Source organism: Vipera berus (genome assembly GCF_964194415.1).
Source record: "Vipera berus genome assembly, chromosome: 4".
NCBI lineage: Eukaryota > Metazoa > Chordata > Lepidosauria > Squamata > Viperidae > Vipera > Vipera berus.
Genome location: NC_138206.1, coordinates 40,268,784 through 40,287,896, shown reverse-complemented (window position 1 = coordinate 40,287,896; position 19,113 = coordinate 40,268,784). Strand labels below are relative to the sequence as shown.

The window sequence follows — 19,113 nt, the reverse complement described above, 5'->3', positions numbered from 1 at the left end:
GAATTTGATGTATCTGTCTACAGAGTTGATATGTTTGGTGAACACTTCCACTTCCTGTGTTTAGATCTTGACCCAAGTATTGTCCACTGGGTGGAGTTCCTGTGAAGGAGTTTAGGCCTTTGATTTCTACCTCTTCTATGTAGAGAGTGGCCACAACGGGGGACACAGGTGAACCCATGGCACAGCCGTGTTTTTGTCTGTAGAAACCTTCATTGTATTTAAAATAGGTAGTGGTCAGGCAGAGGTCCAGCATGGCACATATCTGGTCTGAGGTTGGTTATGTCACCTGAAGTGCTGTCTTGTAGCAGTCATTTCTCCACTACTGTGATAGCTTCAGTTGTTGGAATGCAGGTGAAGAAGGAAGCCACATCTTAGGAAACCATGGTCTCATCCAAGTCCAGTTTTAGTTTTCAAATCTTGCTAGCAAAGTCCTGTGAATTGTTGATTTGATAGGTGGTGTTGCTAACTAGAGGAGCTAATAAGGTGGTTAGATGTTTTGCAATGCTGTAGGTGACTGAGTTGATGCTGCTGACAATTGGTCTGAGCGGAATTCCCTCTTTGTGGATTTTGGGAAGTCCATATATGCATGGTGTGGCTTCCCCTGAGTAAAGACGGTAGTATTGTAGCTTGTCGATGGCATTGTCCTTCAGTAGTTGCAAGAAATCAACGACCTTTTTCTTGTAACTGCTGGTGGGAAGTCTTCATACATGGCAGTGTCCTTCAGAAGACTGTTCACTTTGGCCTTGTAGTCACCTGTGTTCAGGATGACTGTGCATTTTCCTTTATCAGCTGGCAGGATGGTGATGTTTGGGTCTCTTCCTAGGGATGTCACTGCTATCCTTTTTTGAATTGTGAAGTGGGAAGGGGGAGTTTTGGCACTGGCGAGGACTGCAAATACCTTCATCCTTATTTGTTCTGCCTCTGGTTCTGCCAGTTTATTGTTCCTGATGGCTGACTCTCTGGCTGTGAAGAGATGCAATTGGTAGCTGTTCTGGTGTTGCTGCAAAATTCAGTCCTCTGGCTAAAATATTATTTTCTGTTTGGGTAAGCTCTCTGACAGACAGAATTCTCACCTATCGGTCAGTTTTCTGAGACATGTCACTATCCATATGGGTTGGTTCTTCTGTTTTGTGTGTTTTTTTATGCCTAAGCTATAGTGTAGAAAAATTGCCTTTTTGCGGTCCTTTGCTCTTGTGGTGTTGTGCTAGTTGTGCTTCTTTGTAAATTCTGTGATCTCTTCCAATACTTCTGTTGATAGAAGTGATTTCAGGTCTTAGAGTTTGTGTTCCACTCTCTCTTTCAAAATCTCAATTGTAAAATTAATCTGTCTTATTCTTTCATTGAGAATTTGGAGCTGTGCTTTCTGCAGGATGTTTACTGCCTTGTGTCCCTTCACTGTTGAACACAGGCGCAGGCTGTTGGGGATGAGTTTGTGTTACCTGCATCTCAAGTTGAAGCGCAAATGATTCCTGTAGTCTGCAATTTGGGGGCAAACTATTCATACTCCAGCCCCATTTGAAGGGTGTTCACCCCAAAGTGCATAACTAAAGGTCCTTGGAGATTCTCAGTCATCCAGATAATGTTTGTCCCAAAGGTGCTTTTTCAAGAGGCAACTGGACTCTCTTGTTTGTCTTTGAAGCTGTTTTGCTTCTCACCCAAGAAGATTCTTCAGCTCTGAAGAAAGACTTTTAAAAGGCATTTAAAAGACAAAGGCCACTTGTTTGAAGACAACAAAGTCCACATTTTAGACAGAAAGGGCCACTGGTTTGAAAGAGTGATCAAAGAGGTCATCTATGTCAAAATTAAACAGCCCTCCCTCAATAGAGGGGGAAGGATAGAACAACATCTATCTCCAGGCTACAACACAGTCCTTTCAGCAATTCCAACAAGGCTTCACATCCATTTGCACCACTCAGGTAACCCTGAGGACACAGATAAACCTCCATGTGGCCTCAACGACTCATTAAAAGAATGCAAATGACCAGCTTTCTGCAAGGATATAAATCCTTCCATTTCCCACCATCCAGTCAGAACTGAAGAAGCTTCTTGGATGAGAAGTGAAACATCTTCAAAGAAAAACAAGGAAAAACAAAGAAAAACCAGTTGCCTCTTGAAAAAGCACCTTTGGGACAATCACAGCCTGGATGACTGAGAAGCTCCATAGACAATTACCGAGTGCTATTACTACAGAGTTCCTGCTTGCCTCCTGATGTGAAACATCTGTCAACTATGTTTTATAAATACACCGGCATGTTACTAAAAGAAACCACCCTATTGGTTATCACGACCCAGGAAGAATTGGGCTTCCAGAAGATGCGTAATCCATGTAGACAAAAGCAGACATATTTATCATCCGCCATATATGTCTATTAGATTGATCATATATTGTTACTACTGTATTTTCTGGCGTATAAGACTACTTTTTAACCCATGAAAATCATCTCAAAAGTTGGGGGGTCGTCTTATACGCCGGGTCGTCTTATACGCTGGAAAAAAAACATAAATCAGTCGAGCGTCCCCGTTCTTGCAAAGCCGGGCCGCCCCGCGCAACCGAGCTATCTCCGGCGTGGCTCCGGGACACGGCTGGGCGGGAGCGTCGGGCGGCTCTCCCCACGCGAAGGCGGCGCTGCCCGTCGGCTCTTGGCCCGAGGGGAGGGCCTCGTGCCCGCCGCACTCACCTGTCACCAGCACCGCTCTCCCCCCGTGGGGATGCGCTTCCGCCGGGCGGTGCTGGCCGAGATGAGCCAGCAGGCAGCCGCCGTGAGCGCGGCACTGAGGGGCAGCGGCAGGACGGCCTGGCCCAGTGCCTGCAGGACGGCCAGCAGCCCTACGCACAGCAGCAGCCGCCGGCTCAGCAACAGGTCCGAGCGCAGAAGCCGCACCGCCAGGCTGCCCAGGAAAAGCAGCCACACCGAGAGGCTGCACGCCCAGTCCAGCTCCATGAGGGGCAGGGCGGGAAGCCGGCCGGGAAGAGGGACCGGGAGCCTGGGCCGAGCGCACCTCGGCCGACAGTGAGAGGCGGCGGGCGGAGCTGCCCCACCCTGCGCCCAATGGGAGAAGTTCAAGGCCTGGGGGGGGAAGCAGGAGGGGCGCCGGCCGTGGCGGGGTGGCGGCTGCCCTCCAGCGCTGCCTGCCGCCTGGGAAACGCTGCGCCTCGGGGGCCGGCAGAAGCGCGGGAGCAGCGGGAGGGCCGGCGGGGCCAGTCGGGCCTTCGCCTCCTCTGTGACGGGCAGGGCATGTAAGTATTTTCCGGCGTATAAGACAAAACCTTGAAAATCTTCTTAAAAGTAGGGGGTCGTCTTATACGCCGGAAAATACGGTACTAAAATTAACATCAATCTTTTTAGATAATTTGACATGTTTCTAGTTGAAGATCAACACAGATGTAGAATCCAAAAGCAAATATCTCCAAAATATAGCTTATATCTTCCCAAATAAGGCAGGTATGAGTACATAGATATTTTTTAAAAAATTAACATTGAATCATTATAGTAAGATAATTTGATAGTAGGACAGACAAGATGAAAGCACTGAATTCCCATGAAATAGATAATGTCTATGTGGCTGATAGGAAGAGTTGAAACAAATAGAGGGTAGAACTAATGACAAAAGTAAGCAGATATTTCTTACAGTTATCTAAATTTGTCAAGAGTTCATCCAATTAATTCCAGGACTTCAGGGCTCAGATGTCTGCTTCTTATTCCACATATACAATAAATATTCATTATACTGTTCCCTTTCAGGGTAGACAAGGTAGTTTTACATTCTTTCTCCATACATTTCCTTTTTGGGATTAATAACAGTCTTCCAACTGCCATGTGCAGATACAGTCTTCACACATACATTAAAAAGTTATATAGCCACAGTAGCCTTAAATTTAACATTTCTCCACATGCATCATTTACTTCTTATCATTTACATCGGTGGTTCAGTGGGTTAGGACGCTGAGCTTGTCGATCAGAAGGTCAGCAGTTTGGTGGGTCGAATCCCGAGTGCCATGTAACAGAGTGAGCGCCTGTTACTCGTCCCAGCTTCTGCCAACCTAGCAGTTCGAAAGCACGTAAAAATGCAAGTAGAAAAATAGGCACCACTACGGTGGGAAGGTAACAGCGTTCCGTGCGCCTTTGGCATCTAGTCATGCCGGCCACATGACCACGGAGACGTCCTCAGACAAGCGCTGGCTCTTCGGTTTTGAAACAGAAATGAGCACCGGCCCCTAGAGTCGGAAATGACTAGCATGCATATGCGGGGGAACCTTTACCTTTACCTTACCACGTGCATCATTTACTTCTTATCATTTACATCTTATCATTTTCAGTACTCTCAGTTAATCTCTTACTTGCTTTTTATCCAATTTTTATTAAATGGCAACAATTACACTGCTCACTTCAATTTCATTTTTGAAATACAATTTTCTAAAATATTCCTTATAACATTTCTTCATTTCAAATCACCTCAGATCATATGACATTTATTTTTAATAATATCTAGTCTCCTGGTGACTCCTTGTTTAGCCCTTTTTATGTCTGCTTCCAGTAATTCTGCTGGGAGATTAATCTAGTTTCTAGTAGATTACTTGAGCAACTGCATGACACTGCATTAAAAGATGTATTAAAAGATAACAATCTATGGCAGTGGTGTCAGTGATGGCTCAGAACCACTCTAGGTATTCTCCAAATGTGTGGATGTCAATTTCCAGAAAGCACAAGCCTCCCTTGGTCAATGTTGAGAAACATATGAGTTGCAATCCAGACATCCAAAGAATGCTATAATTGGAGAAGGTTGTTGTGATTTAAGTAGCATATTTCTATTCAGTGACCCTGCCATCTGAATAACATCATACCTCTCCACAGTGGCAGCACTAGCAACATTCAAATGTTGCATTACAAGTTGTAGTCAAGGAATAATCTCTGCATTGCCATTTGTTTATTTTAGCAATTTCAGAGATCACTCAACTCAAAGGACTCTGGAGGCCCAAAGACTGACATAAAAACAAATCCCCCCTCCAAAAGGGGCTCAACCATCAACCACTTCCAAGGTCTCATTTCATCCCAGATATAAAGCCAATAAAAATGAGAGAAGGGCGACATAGCAACGGTGGCAATAGGAATTTTCATCCTTTTAGTTACTTCTCTAATTTCTGAATCCCTTTAATTTATCTCCAGAGTGAAGTCAGAATATCTAGCAAAAATATGACAGTACAGGCCTTCATAAGACCCTACAAACCTGTCTATTGTATCATTTATCATGACTATAAGGTAAAGGTAAAGGTAAAGGTTCCCCTGTACAAGCGTGCTAGTCGTTTCTGACTCTAGGGGCCGGTGCTCATCTCCGTTTCAAAGCCGAAGAGCCAGCGCTTGTCCGAGGACGTCTCCGTGGTCATGTGGCCGGCATGATTAGACGCCAAAGGCACATGGAACGCTGTTACCTTACCACCATAGTGGTGCCTATTTTTCTACTTGCATTTTTACATGCTTTTGAACTGCTAGGTTGGAAGAAGCTGGGACGAGTAACAGGCACTCACTCTGTTACGCGGTACTCGGGATTTGACCCACCAAACTGCTGACCTTCTGATCGACAAGCTCAGCGTCCTAACCCACTGAGCCACCGCGTCCCGCATGACTATATTTATATCTAATTCATATACATCTTTCTTTTGTGGAATATAGTCCTTCCCAAGGAGGGTTCCTTAGGGATACTCCATATTGATAACAAACATTTTCCTAAAGACTTTTTATATTTAATAATAAAGAAAATGTAATAATTAAACATCAAAGATTTTTAGAAAGTAGCAAAAGATGTCTCTTTCAACCAACTCTGTTTCTTACTTCTGTTTTTACAGAAACAATCCCCAAATGCTTCTCGGCCTATAAGGATAAGGCCCAAAAGTTCTCCTCTCATTGAAAAAATGCAGGTAAGATCTGAATGCATTATTGCTCTTCTCCTGATGTTTTAAAGACATTGATAGTTAAAACATTTGGAACTTCTAGTTGCTGATGCTGTCATGCAGGCAGAAAAAGTCCAAAGCTGCAAAGACAGACCTATAGTGACAATATGGAATGCCAGAAGCCTGAATATAGGAAAGCTCAACACAATGAAAATGAAACACATTGTCTACACATTGACATCTTGGGCATCACTTCATTCACATGGAGTGAAATTAGATACCTTCTTTCAGAATATCGTAATGTTTACTGCTACTCAGGACAAAAAAAATCCACACTGCTTGGATACAATACAGAGAAATACAGAATAATATCAATTGAATTTTGTGGACAGCTCTTTAATATAATGATTATTCACGTTTAGCTCCAACTACTGATGCAGAAAAGAGGATTATTGAGTTTTATGGTTAAATTCAATCTGAAATTATCAGAATATGCAAGTAAGATGTCCTGCTTGTAGTTGGAATGCAAAAGCTGGAAAAGTAAAAAAGCAAAAATGTAGATGGATTATATAAAATTAAACAGGAGGGCAATTTACAAGTTTCTCAACTTTTTCTTTGATGTTTATATAAATGGGTGTAACTAGGTGGAGTACACAATAATCATACTTGATTATATTATTGGTTCAAAAAGGTGGAAGTGCTCCATTACAACAACAAAAATATGGCTATGTGCTAGCAGTGAAAAACATTATAAATTGCTCATTTTAAAATTTCAAGTAAATCTAAAGTGGAAGACCAAAGCCAATAAGTTTCCATAATAAGAATTTCAATATATACCATCATTTTCATTTAGAACCACTTTGAGGCCTTGAACTCTATAGACAGGGAGCCAGAAGGAGGAATGAGGCATGAAATTAAAGTGTTACAGTAAGGGGGAATATAAAAAAAGACTGCCAAAGGCTAAGAATTAGAAAAAAGCAAACTGGATTTCAAATCGAATAGTGGATATTGCCAAAAGGAGAAGAAAGGGAAGGCCAAGAAAGAAAAGACAACGTTCTTAGGAAGAAACTTAAGTAATTTCACAGATCTGTTAAGTAGCAGTATTAGAATGATATCCATAAAGACATCAAAGAGGGAAATAAACTCAGAAAAACAAACAAGGTCTTCCAAAGATTTCCAAACTCAGAAAAAGGCTCCAACTTTGAACTGATTTACTAAAGGATGACAGTCAAGGTGGACGGAGTATATTGAAATTCTATGCAGTAGAAATGCCAATATCCAACATGATGAAATGACTAGGTAGCTACAAGTCACTGGAAAACACTGTATATCCTCTCCCTGCATTTGTTCAGCTATGTTCAGCTAGATTGGAAGGACATGAACAGAGTTTTAAAAGTGGAGTAAGAATCATCCATAACTGCTCAAGACTGATGACACTGTTATAATAGATGAAAATTCAAATGGTCTACAATCAATTCTCTGTTGCATTTAAAAGCCTATTGTTAACTGCAATGATGAAAAGTTAACATGCCAGCAATTTTGAAAACCAGGATTTGTTTCATTAGTTAGAATCATGGGTGCCTGTTAGTATTATTAAACGTGTCAGATGGGGAGGGGCAAAAAAACAAAATGGTCGACATGACTAGCTGATTGAAGCCACAAAGGGATGGAGCTTCAAAGTCCCAAGGGCATCCCTTTGGAGCTTCAATCAGCTAGTCATGGGTTTGGGGGGGTTTCCTCTCCCCTCTGACATTTCTAAGAATAATTGATTGATTGCACAGTCCTGCTTGCCAACTTGGCTTCTTGCTCCCCATCTGGCAGATGCCCTGATGGCTGATGTTGAGGAGTGGTGAGATGCTAAACAAGTGATACAAATAGGTAGTAGGAAGAGGGCACTAAAGATTGTCTAGGGGCAGAAGGAAAGAGAAATTGAGCTGCAAGAAAAATCCCCTCATCCCCCACTGCACACAAAGAGAAAAGAAAATAAGTTGTTAGCCTCCTCTCCCATCCGTAAGTTCTATATTTTTTCCTATGATCATTATAGATTATTGGATGGAAACTAATCAAGGAGAGAAGCAACCCAGAACTAAGGAGAAAATTCCTAACAGTGAGAACAGTCACCCAGTGGAAGCTTTAGAAGCTGTGGGTGCTGCAACACTGGAGGCTTTTAAGAAGTGACTGGAAAGCCATTGGTCAGAAATAGTATAGGTCTCCTGCGTGAGCAGGGGGTTGGACTAGATTACCTCCAAGGTCCCTTCCAACTCTATTACTGTTACGGTATGCTGTTACAATTTATATCAGAACTATCTCACAATTCTGGAAATAGAGAATTTAAGAGAAGTTTCTAGACAATCATGAATATAGAAAATTAAAATGCTGAAATTATGGCCATATTCACCCTTTCTTTGATACCAAGCCACTGTTGATATATTTTCTTGGCTGAGATGCTAGAAAATCTATAAGTCAAGCCACACACAAGAATAGTGTCTATATTCAAATGTTTTGGAAAGGCAGCTATTCTCCACCTCTGCTCTTCCCCAAATTATTTGACATTGTCACCACTAGATACTTTGGTTGGTGAAATAAATATCTTAAGCACAAGAGCTCCCTCTTGTGATTACAGTATTATCAGCAGTGATTTCTGAAAGACTGAAAGGTTTGCTTTTTGCTCTACCATCTAATAGTAGTCTAGTCCAGGGGTAGGCAACCTTGGCTCTTTTATGACTCATGGACTTCAACTGGCTGGCTCAGGAATTCTGGGAGTTGAAGTCCATGAGTCATAAAAGAGCCAAGGTTGCCTACCCCTGGTCTAGTCAATTCCACTCTTTATTACCTTCTCTCCTAGAAACTCATGAGAGACTTATTAAATGCCTTGCTGAACTCAGAGTTAACCTGTGAACAATTAAACTGGTCATTCTATTAAAAAAAACACATGGCTTTGCGTGACTTGTTCCTGATACACACATGTTGTTGGCATTATTCTTTAAATCAGGGCTTTTCAACTTTTTCACAGATTGTACCACTTTTAGGACATATTTGAGTACCACCAGTGCTTAGCAAGGTGTCAAAAAATTGATGACTAAAAAAGGGGGGGATTTATTGATTAGATTTATTTGTTGTTATAGAAATAGCTAGTTTATTATGGAAAAGTAAAAAGTTGAGGTTCAATGTTAATGCTTCCTTCTACTGCAACAGTCTGTTCTTTTTCCCTTCTCCCCCTCACTTCCCCCCCTTTTTCCTCCCCACAGTGTCCTATTATTTCCTTTTGTATTTTTGTATTTTATTCTATAATCTAATAAAATATTACAAACCGTAGAAAAAAAGGAAAAAGTACCAGTTTTAAGTACTTTGGTGGCTGTTCCTTTGCTGAATCACTTTCCCTTTGCACTGACAAATGTATGATGAATTTATCCATGTTTACTAATATGCACCACTACCAGCTAGCTCAGGGGTCTTCAAATCTGGCACTTTTAAGACTTGTGGACATGGCTGGTTGAGGAATTCTGGGAGTTGAAGTCCACAGGTTTAAAGTTGCTAAGTTTGTAGACCCCTGAGCTAGCTGGTTGGCCCTTTTACTTCTCTCCCTTCTGAGCTCTTTCCACAGTGTAGTAAGAATGCACCCCACCCCCAATCCCTTCCCTGTGCCCTTAAAGACACAGGAATCAAGTGCAAAGCAAGAAAGGCTCACAAAATAAACACATAAACTCAGTTTTCTTCTCTTTAAGCTGCCTCAGGTGTGTCACGTGTCACAATTTTGCAACCTGAGACTGAAAGGCTCCTGCAATTGCAAAAAGCTTTAGCTTTAAATTAAGCCTGTTTACCTTCAAAGAAAACTTTCTAAAAGCCGTAGACAGACTCAGGATAAGGGGGTAAAACTAATTACATTTGTTTAAAGGGATTAAACCTTTCTTTGTTGTCTTCTTTTTTCCTTTCTTGCCCAAACCACCTCCTTTTATAGCCTCTCCTCTCCCCCCCTTTTTCTTCAGTTCACCTCCAGCTCCGAGCTGCTTCTGGAAGCGCCAATCAGCTGGAGCCCTGCGGGCTCCTGGGGCTTCTGCCAAGCCCAGACAATACTGCAGCTGCATCTCCCTCAGGCTTGGGTTGCTTCATCTCATTCCCCTCCCCCAAGGACGGTCGCATACCACTTGCCACATGGCAAAGTACCACAGGTGGTACGCGTACCACTGGTTGAAAAGCCCTGCGGTAAATCAGGGGTGTCAAACTGCCAGCCTGCGGGCCGGATGCATCATGCCGAAACCGTGCCCACCCCATTGCCGGCAATGGCAAAAAAAAGTGACGATATGTCACGACACGTCACTTGACGTTGCGAGTTTGACACCTCTGCTCTAAATGCTCACAAGCCAATTGTTTGATAATGTGTTGCAGAGGTTTGCCTGGGTCTCTTTGACTCTCATGTAAAGATATGAAATACATTCATCTTTTTCAAGTCCTCTGACACTCTGTTTGTCCTCCATAATGTCAAGGATTTACAGATGAAGCTCCAAAATAATACCTACAAGATCCTTCAACACTCTTGGATGTAATTAGTCTGGGTCCTGGAGAGTCAAACCCATTCGTTATAGTCAGGTGGCTATTTTTTTTTAACTGACTACAAGCCATTTTGTCTGTCAGTTGTCCTACTTAGATCCATTTGCACACAGTTCTCCTTTGCACAGAAAATTGAAGTAAAATCAGATATGTCAAGTTCTACCTCTTTCCAAAATTTGTTACTATCCTGCCAATTTCCCCAAGCAGCAGCTTCTCTCCTTCCCCTTTCTTCCTTTTTCTTGGCAAAATATTCTTTAGTATCCTTTGCAAACCTACGTTCCTTTCGGACTTTCTTTACACAGATAATATAACTGCTTATTGTATGCCTGTTTAGCTATCATATCCCAACTGACATTTTGTAAGCATACCCTTTTTAACTCTCAGCTCCATCAAAATTCATTATGCATTCACAATTATTTCTTAAAACTGTCCCCTATTCTTTTCTCATTTAGAATGGTGGTGACTGTATTTCCAGTATCTTATTTTTTAGAAGTTCCTAACTCTCCTGCAAAATCTAAAAGAGCAGGCTAAGGATAGATCATCATGAGAAGATGTAGTTGCTAAGACTCAAGAATAGTTTGATGTTACATAATCACTCAGTCAACTCTCCTGTATTCTCTTTGACTTGAGGATGTCTGTCTGTGGGATTCTATTCAAAAGGCAAAGGTTCCCCCGCACATGCGTGCTAGTCGTTTCCAACTCTAGGGGCCGGTGCTCATCTCTGTTTCAAAGCCGAAGAGCCAGCGCTCTTCGGCTTTGACCACGTGGTGGTCAAAGCCGAAGAGCGTGGTCTCCGTGGTCATGTGGCTGGCATGACTAGATGCCAAAGGCGCACGGAACGCTGTTACCTTCCCACCGTAGTGGTCCCTATTTTTCTACTTGCATTCTTACATGCTTTCGAACTGCTAGGTTGGCAGAAGCTGGGATGAGTAACAGGCGCTCACTCTGTTACGCGGCACTCGGGATTCAACCCGCCAAACTGCCGATCTTCTGATTGACAAGCTCAGCGTCCTAACCCACTGAGCCACCACGTCCCTGGGATTCTATTAGGCACTTGGAAAAGTTTATTAAAACTGGATATTCTAAAATCTGAAATGCATATACAATTCTGCCCCAGTTTCTCTTTCTGGAGTATCTTGAACCTAAGATAATAAGGTAATTTCTTCCGATGTTCCCACTGCTTTTACCTCTTTAGCCAGCAGTTTTGTATTTATTAGCATCAGAAGAGCCAAGTCTCCTGTTTCTCCTTTAAGAAACACATGAAAGACAAGAAACAAAATCAGGAAGACTACTACTGACTTTTTGGAACTATATAGTCTCTTGGCTGAGTTGGTTTTCCAGCAGATGTCTTCAGAGTTGAAGCCTGAATGTTTTTTAATCTGTATTGTCCAGATGTCTTGCCCGGCTTTGCTAGCTACTGTAATCCTATAGTAAAATCCTTTTTTTTCCTTTTCTTGTATTCTTGCCCAATGCTCTCAATTAGACATCCATATTCAAACTCTGGGATCTTAATACATGTGTGCACTTTCATCACATATAATGCAACTCCTTCATCTGGCATATTTTGGTAAATAAAATTCTATTTGTTAATCTTTGTATTTCATTCATGCACTCTATCCTGTCAGATTCCTTCCTTCTTCTCTTTCCTTCCTTCCCATAAACTCCCTATCTCAATTGCATGAGTCTGGGTGACTAACCATTATTAAAAGCAAGATAAAAACATTATAACAAAGTAATAAAGCAACAGCAACCAAGATAAAATTAACACCACCATGGTTGTTCTCCATACTCTGTGCAATTGTACATAAACAACTGGGAAGCTTAAGTTGATCTAGCCAGACCTAACATATCAGATGCCTCTGTGTCTCACATACTCCTCCCAGTTGAATTTCCAGGACTTTGGGTTGCGCTATTTTTCGAGTTTTCTTCTCCTTCCTCCAAGGGACTCAGTTTAAGGCCCTCTGAATCTACTTTGCGTGGCACCTTCTAAAAGTTTTCTCAGTTCTTGTGAGATGCAAAAACCTTTTACAGAAATTGTTTATCCAAATAGTTCCTATTGGATCATCTGTGTTGTTAGTTGTTCATTCTCGTATTCTTCCATCTTCCCAAGTCATATCCTTCCACAGGAAGGAGTGAAAAAATACCATCTGGACCTCGGGTCTTTCACTTTCCTGTCCAACTCTTCATAATCCTTTGCTGCCCTTCCATTGCATGTTTAACTGGGTAATTTGTTCCCATGTAAATCAACAGAAAAGGAATGTGTCAACAGGCGTTCAGTCTTCGAAAACTTTTCATCACATCCTAAATGTGTGCGCTAGGAAGGCAGCATGTTTTTCTTGGTGCATTATTCAGCCAACAGACTGTGCCTTCTCAGCAAGGAGTCTCTAATCACTACCCCCCACTGCTTCCCGTTCTTCAAGACAGAGGCGAGAAACCTTCCCTTTGGACAGACAATATTGTCTTCTTCCTCTGTCTCTGAGGTTTGGCTGCTGCTGCTTGTCCAACAATATGAACAGGGAAGAAAGATTATGGAATTGCAATTTATTCTGAAACTCAGGAGAATAAGAACTCTTTTTTTTAATGTAGGTTTGGATGTTTGCGTCATGTTCCTTCATTTCTCTGGCCTCTTTATCTGCTCTTCTCCTATATTCCAGGAGGCTTCTTCTTGGTAACGCTATGTAAAAGTGCTTCTCATGAATGTTGAGGGTTCTCCCATCATAATTTGTCATTAATTTGGGGGCTGAAAAGGGGTGACTGTCTTCTTGTGTGTGGATATTATAGTTTTTACCTCACAACTGTGTCTGGTCAATAACTATAGAAGAGGAGTCCGTTCACAATGTTGCATCGGATTGCCATATCCCGTGAACTATCGGTGGGAAGGAGCTCTTCCCTTCCAGACCTCTTCAATCAATTGTATCTCTCATCCTCAAGTTGCTGCCCCCACTCTTAAGTTCCACTCAGGCTTGCATTCAGAAGAGGACATTGTGAAACAGCTTCCTTTTTTGTAAGGCTCACACAGCTGTTTTGAAAGCTATTCTCTGTTGTCTGGATATGGGACAATATATGTGCTACGTAAATGTGCTTTAGGAAGCATCTCTTTAGGATGTTTTGAATAGTCTTATATCCGGTGTTCTTGGCTGTTAACAGAACATCTGCTCAGAACCCTGGTTTATGTTTTCTTTGGTTTTTGGGTGTAGCATTTTATTTACTAGCGGAGAGGGTTGCCCTTCCGTAATTGCACGTCTGATAATACCCTTCACCCCATCTCCACCACCAATTATTTCCTACCCTTTAATAGGGAACTACAGAAGGTCTCCAATAATGCCTTAGCCGTTCAGAGATAAATAATAATAATATCTCAACTCCATAGACTACATCTTTTTTCTTCCACTTCCCCCTTTCCTATTTTTTTTCCTCCCACAGAGTTGGATGCTATTTTATATTTTCTACAGAGCCTTTGCTGAAATATTTTTGGCTCTTATTTTTTTTAAAAAAATTGCTTATTTATTCAGGAAGTAAACGTGATTAATCCCTCCCCACAAAATAAAGTTGATACTAGTTTTGAAGTTCCCTGCTCATCTTTGAATGCTTTTTTTTTATTTCTTCATGGATGCTGGCAGAGGTGCTACAATTATTCCAGAAAAAAGATATTCAGTACAGTATGTCATTCCTTGGCAGATATCCTTATTAAGCATTTAGGAATCTCACTGTTTCACTAATATTAAGCGTGCTCCATAAACTAGTTGACTTCAGCAATACATAACGTGACTAAAATTAAGACAAAATTTCAAATATTGAGAAGGAAGTGAAAGTACTTATTTATGATTCACTCATTTTCTTTACAGGCCAATTTGGCATTTTTTCCAACGTCTATGCTGCCAGGAGCTTCTCCTAAAAGCCCTGGACGGAAGGCAATGGTGTCTCCCTTTAACAGTGCACCTGTCAGCCCACACGCTCATTCAAGTAGTCCTGATGAATCTCCAGTTAGTTTTGATCAACCACCAGAAGGCACTCATCTTCAGTTTTATAATAAGGTAAGATATAGGCTGGGGACATGGTGGCTCAGTGGGTTAGGACGCTGAGCTTGTCGATCAGATGGTCGGCATTTGGCGGGTCGAATCTCGAGTGCTGCGTAACAGAGTGAGCGCTTGTTACTCGTCCCAGCTTCTGCCAACCTAGCAGTTCGAAAGCATGTAAAAATGCAAGTAGAAAAGTAGGGACCACTACGGTGGGAAGGTAACAGCGTTCCGTGCGCCTTTGGCGTCTAGTCATGCCGGCCACATGACCACGGAGATGTCCTCGGACAAGCGCTGGCTCTACGGCTTTGAAACGGAGATGAGCACCAGCCCCTAGAGTTGGAAACGACTAGCACACATGTACGTGGGAACCTTTACCTTTTAAGATATAGGCTGGTCACCATAATATTGACAATTTAAAGATGAAAAAGGAAAGGAAGGAGTCAAGGGAGCAGGAGGTCTCTCAAGATGTAGTACCATCAAAACATGAATACGAAATAAAATGCGTCAATGAACAGCTGTAGCAGTTTTCAAACAGATAACAAAGTTTTGACCAAGTAACAGTTAACTAATTGGAGTAAATGAGTCTTTATTTTTAAAGAAAAAATTGAAGTTCATTTGACTGGAATATTAATTTAATTTGTTGAATTTTATAACAGTAATAAGGACATTGCATAGTTTTGATCTTTTTAAAAAGTATTCTTGAAGTACGGTACATATGATGTTCCTAGTATAAAGTAGCTTCCTGAATTCTGTCCTGGGAACCTTTTTAAGAAGAGGAAATGTTAGAATATCATTTTATTTTTATTGTTAGGCAATTGTTCACCTTGCTTCCTAGCTCCTACTGCTAGCTTTCCAGCTTTGCTTGGGGCTACTTTCAGATGAGGTCATTTCTTAAAACAAAAACCACATTGGCCAAAGCACTTGTAACATGCTAGTTAGCACTGAAAAAATATTGGAATATTTTTTTGTTAAGGAACAATCATATGTTCTTCAATGTGAAAGAAATGATAATGCCAAAAATTAATCATGAAGAATAATTAATAGAGTCAAGGAATGAATGCAGTTCTCTTGGTTGTTTTTAGTGATGTCTGGTCTAGGTCATGTTCTTATTTCAATCACAGCTTTATCCACTTTCAGGTAAGGACACGAGGATCAATCAAACGTAGACCGCCATCTAGAAGGTTTCGAAAATCACAGCCAGAATTTGGAGATGACCTAGATTTAGAAGGGATAGTTTTACCTCAGGAAAATGGTTCCAAAGCTGAGGAGAAGGAGGATGTGGGTGTATTTATGGACAAGAATAAAACTATGAAATCCTCACTTGCCCCTGTGGATGGCATAGATCATCATAAGAAGAAAAATCATCAAGCTTCTGATGAAAAACCCTCATCAGATCTACAATCTAGTGGATTAGAAAACAAAGAGAAGGAAGTGGATACAGAAAAAGTAACAAAATTCAAAGAGAGCCAGGAAGACAAGACACACCAGAATCTTTCAGAGGAAAAGCCAAATACGACTGTGAACGTTGAGAAAGAGAAGAATGCAGATACTGATACTGCAGAAGATACAAAAAGAACACCATGGAACTGCAATGCTTCCAACCTGGAAAACGCTTATAAAGAAAAAAAGGGGAGAAAAATAAATGAAAGTGAAGATTCACATCACGAATCAAGCATACAGGATAGTGGGACTTCACAACCTAATTCAGATATGAAACTATTCTGAACTCCAGGATATGGTGCTAATATAATTACTAAGCAAATGATAAATGGGAAGCCATTTATTACAGTTCCTATTGCAAAACCTGCTTATAAACTATTTCTAGTTTATAAAAGTTTATAAAGAAATAAATTATTTCTTAAATGAAAACACCAAAGAAACGGAATTGTTACTTTCTGCTGGCAATTCTTAAGAATATCTGTGATGAACAGCAGCCTTACCAAGTTCCTTAAGTTTCTCAAACTTGGGGACAGGCCAAAAGCATGTTTTGGAGATTGTTGTCTATTAAATTTCAACAGTTGCTAAGTGGTTTTTTTTAAATGGAAAGGACTATGATCCATATTAATTACACTTTCTGATTAAAGTTGACATTTCCAAACCATTTCTGGCCTGCGAGCTAGAATTATCTTGCATACATATCCATTATAGAATCAGGAGAGAGCCACCAAAAACTCAGTCCCTAATGGTTTTCTTAGTGCCCTTGGAATAATTTGTATATGTGATAAAGCAAAAAACAAACAAACAAACCCATCCCAAAGTGATTTCCTACAACATTTCATATCTTTTGAGTTTTTCTGAGTCTGCTATTAAGCATGGGAGAAAGCTATGACTGGATTCAGCAAAACAGTTATCATGGATTCGACCACATGATTGCTAAGCCATTGTGATAAATAGGCCATGGCTTAGGGTTTAACATATGCAAATTCAGTTATATGACTTATTTAGCAAAGAAGAGTGAAACTGTAGCTTGATATGATGTGTGTATTAAATTTGTGGATATTTTTATACATGAATGTTACATTACGTTTGAGCCTCTTATGCTATTTATCTAATCCTCTTGGTTATTGTTCATATTTTTTTTAAAAGGAAGAGTTATTTATAATGTAAATGACAGATCTTCCTGTTGTCTTTTTAAAAATGTATTACATACTGAATTGACTGAAGCAATAACATCTTTCAGTTTCACTTGTCAAAATAACATACATCTTACAAAGTCTGTTCTTCTCTTTAAGAAGTCATTTATAGTGATTGCTTAAGTAGACATCTCCAATTATTTTAGGAAATAGGAATAGAATAAATATAAATATAAAAATAAAAATAGGAAGCACTGGATCATGCCCCATTATATACTGTTTTAGAAATGAAATTCCTAGTCAAACATGGGATCTATAAGAAATAATGGCTGAAATATCAAATGCGGAGAAATCACATAATCAATAAATTAGGGAAAAACAAACTGTTCACCTATGCATTGCTGAACTTCACACAGTTCTACTCGACGTGACTGAAGAATGAAAGCATATACCTATCAGTGTGAATAATGTAAGTGTAGCTATTTGGAAGGAATTTTGCCTAGGTCTGCAAATATTGCTTATACATCATAGGTATCACAGACAAGTGAACATGGTTCACTGCAGTGTATTTTGCATATTGTGCTGGTCAGCTGTAGAATTGTTCTGCATCTCAGTGATCTAAGGAGAGCATAGCATCATTTTCTGAATAGAGAAAAAATCAGGTACTGCAGCAAGCAGCATGGTCTAAGAAATAATTTTTCCAAACTGTGACTTGCAGATAACTTCTAAAAAACAGAATGACTACTAAGTGACTGAAGTTTTAGTATCATCACAATGAATGGTGCTGATCTCAGAAGACAGCACACTGTTAGACTGTCATCTCTTCCCAAAAGCTATCTTCAAAGCAGAAATATGAAGTAGTTTAAAAAACAACCATACTGTTAAAGAAATAATATGGTATATTAAAGAAAAAGTTTTGTAATTAAAGATACCCATTTATACCAAATGGACAGTTTAATTTTGTGAATTTCTCAAGTAGGTATGAACGAGATAATAGACTCTCGTTGACTGTACAATTAAACTGGTATGTATTGCTTTCTGATTGTCAAGGATAATAGAAATGTTATATAAATATTTATGTAATGTATGGATCATGTCATTCTGAGAAATGAATTTTCTTATGCAATTATGATTTGTGTAAAATGTGTTAAATTTCAAAGCTATTGTGCATTCATTTATTATTTGATCCAGAAAACTAACATTTTCACACCGAAATTGTTTTGCTTTTTGTCCCTTCCCCATTGAGCAAAGATGCATCCCATGTTGATCATCTATTGTTTCAATTATTACTTTTGGGGAACAATAGCTGTGGAGGAATGATTGGATTCTTTTTTTTCTTGGATTTTCATAACGGGTGCACTGCTAGCTATGCCTTGGCTAAAACATTAACCTCAAGAACAGTGTAGAGATTTTTGTATTTGTTTTGCTAAACCATCTCAGTTATTAAAAACTTTTAGGTTTCCCATTACATGTCCTGGATTAAAATGTTAAAAAATGACCTATTCTTGATTTGCTGCAGAAACCAGGATATTTATACGAAGACTTATTCACATACTAAATCCAGAAAGAATATAATTGTTTAAAAAAATTGGAAAAGTTTAGTTGGAAAACTATCTGGAGGTCCCATGAGATAATACTGAAATTTTGTTACTAGGATGATCTCATTTTGTATCTTTTTTGAGATTAGCTAATCAATACCTGAAGCACTGAGCCTTTTCATAGCATCTTAAATTTCTGACATACTATATAAAGATAACGAGGACACTTTAGAAACATAGAAGGAAGTAAAAGAATTTAAATCTGTCCTTTAATTGGTGCCACTATTGAGCCATGTTTTTTTCAATATATTCACTTATTTAATACTTCCTCTTACTGGAAAGCATTCTGTTATCAGGAACATCCTTAAAGATCTGACAACCATAGTTTTATTGTCACATAAAATCTATTAAATAGCATAGTTTATTGAGACATGATTCACAAATACATGCACATGAGTTGTGTGTTTTCACTTGATATTAATGTAAAGGAGAAACATGTTTTTAATGTAGGAGTGGTGATGCAGTAAGTATACATGACTCTGACTATT

General features: G+C 40.0%; 1 protein-coding gene across 3 annotated transcripts in view; it reads left to right on the top strand.

Annotated features, from left to right (window-relative positions):
• The window catches only part of RCSD1 (RCSD domain containing 1), a 38,948-nt gene extending 20,215 nt beyond the window's left edge, over window positions 1–18,733 (top strand). For all 3 annotated transcript variants that reach the window (XM_081327305.1, XM_081327306.1, XM_081327307.1), the window contains 3 exons: window positions 5,843–5,914; window positions 14,281–14,469; window positions 15,592–18,733. In XM_081327305.1, coding sequence (XP_081183431.1) covers window positions 5,843–5,914; window positions 14,281–14,469; window positions 15,592–16,179 — 849 coding nt within the window. In that variant the 3' untranslated portion in view covers window positions 16,180–18,733. The remainder of the gene's footprint in view (window positions 1–5,842; window positions 5,915–14,280; window positions 14,470–15,591) is intronic.
• Window positions 18,734–19,113: the final 380 nt, after the last annotated feature.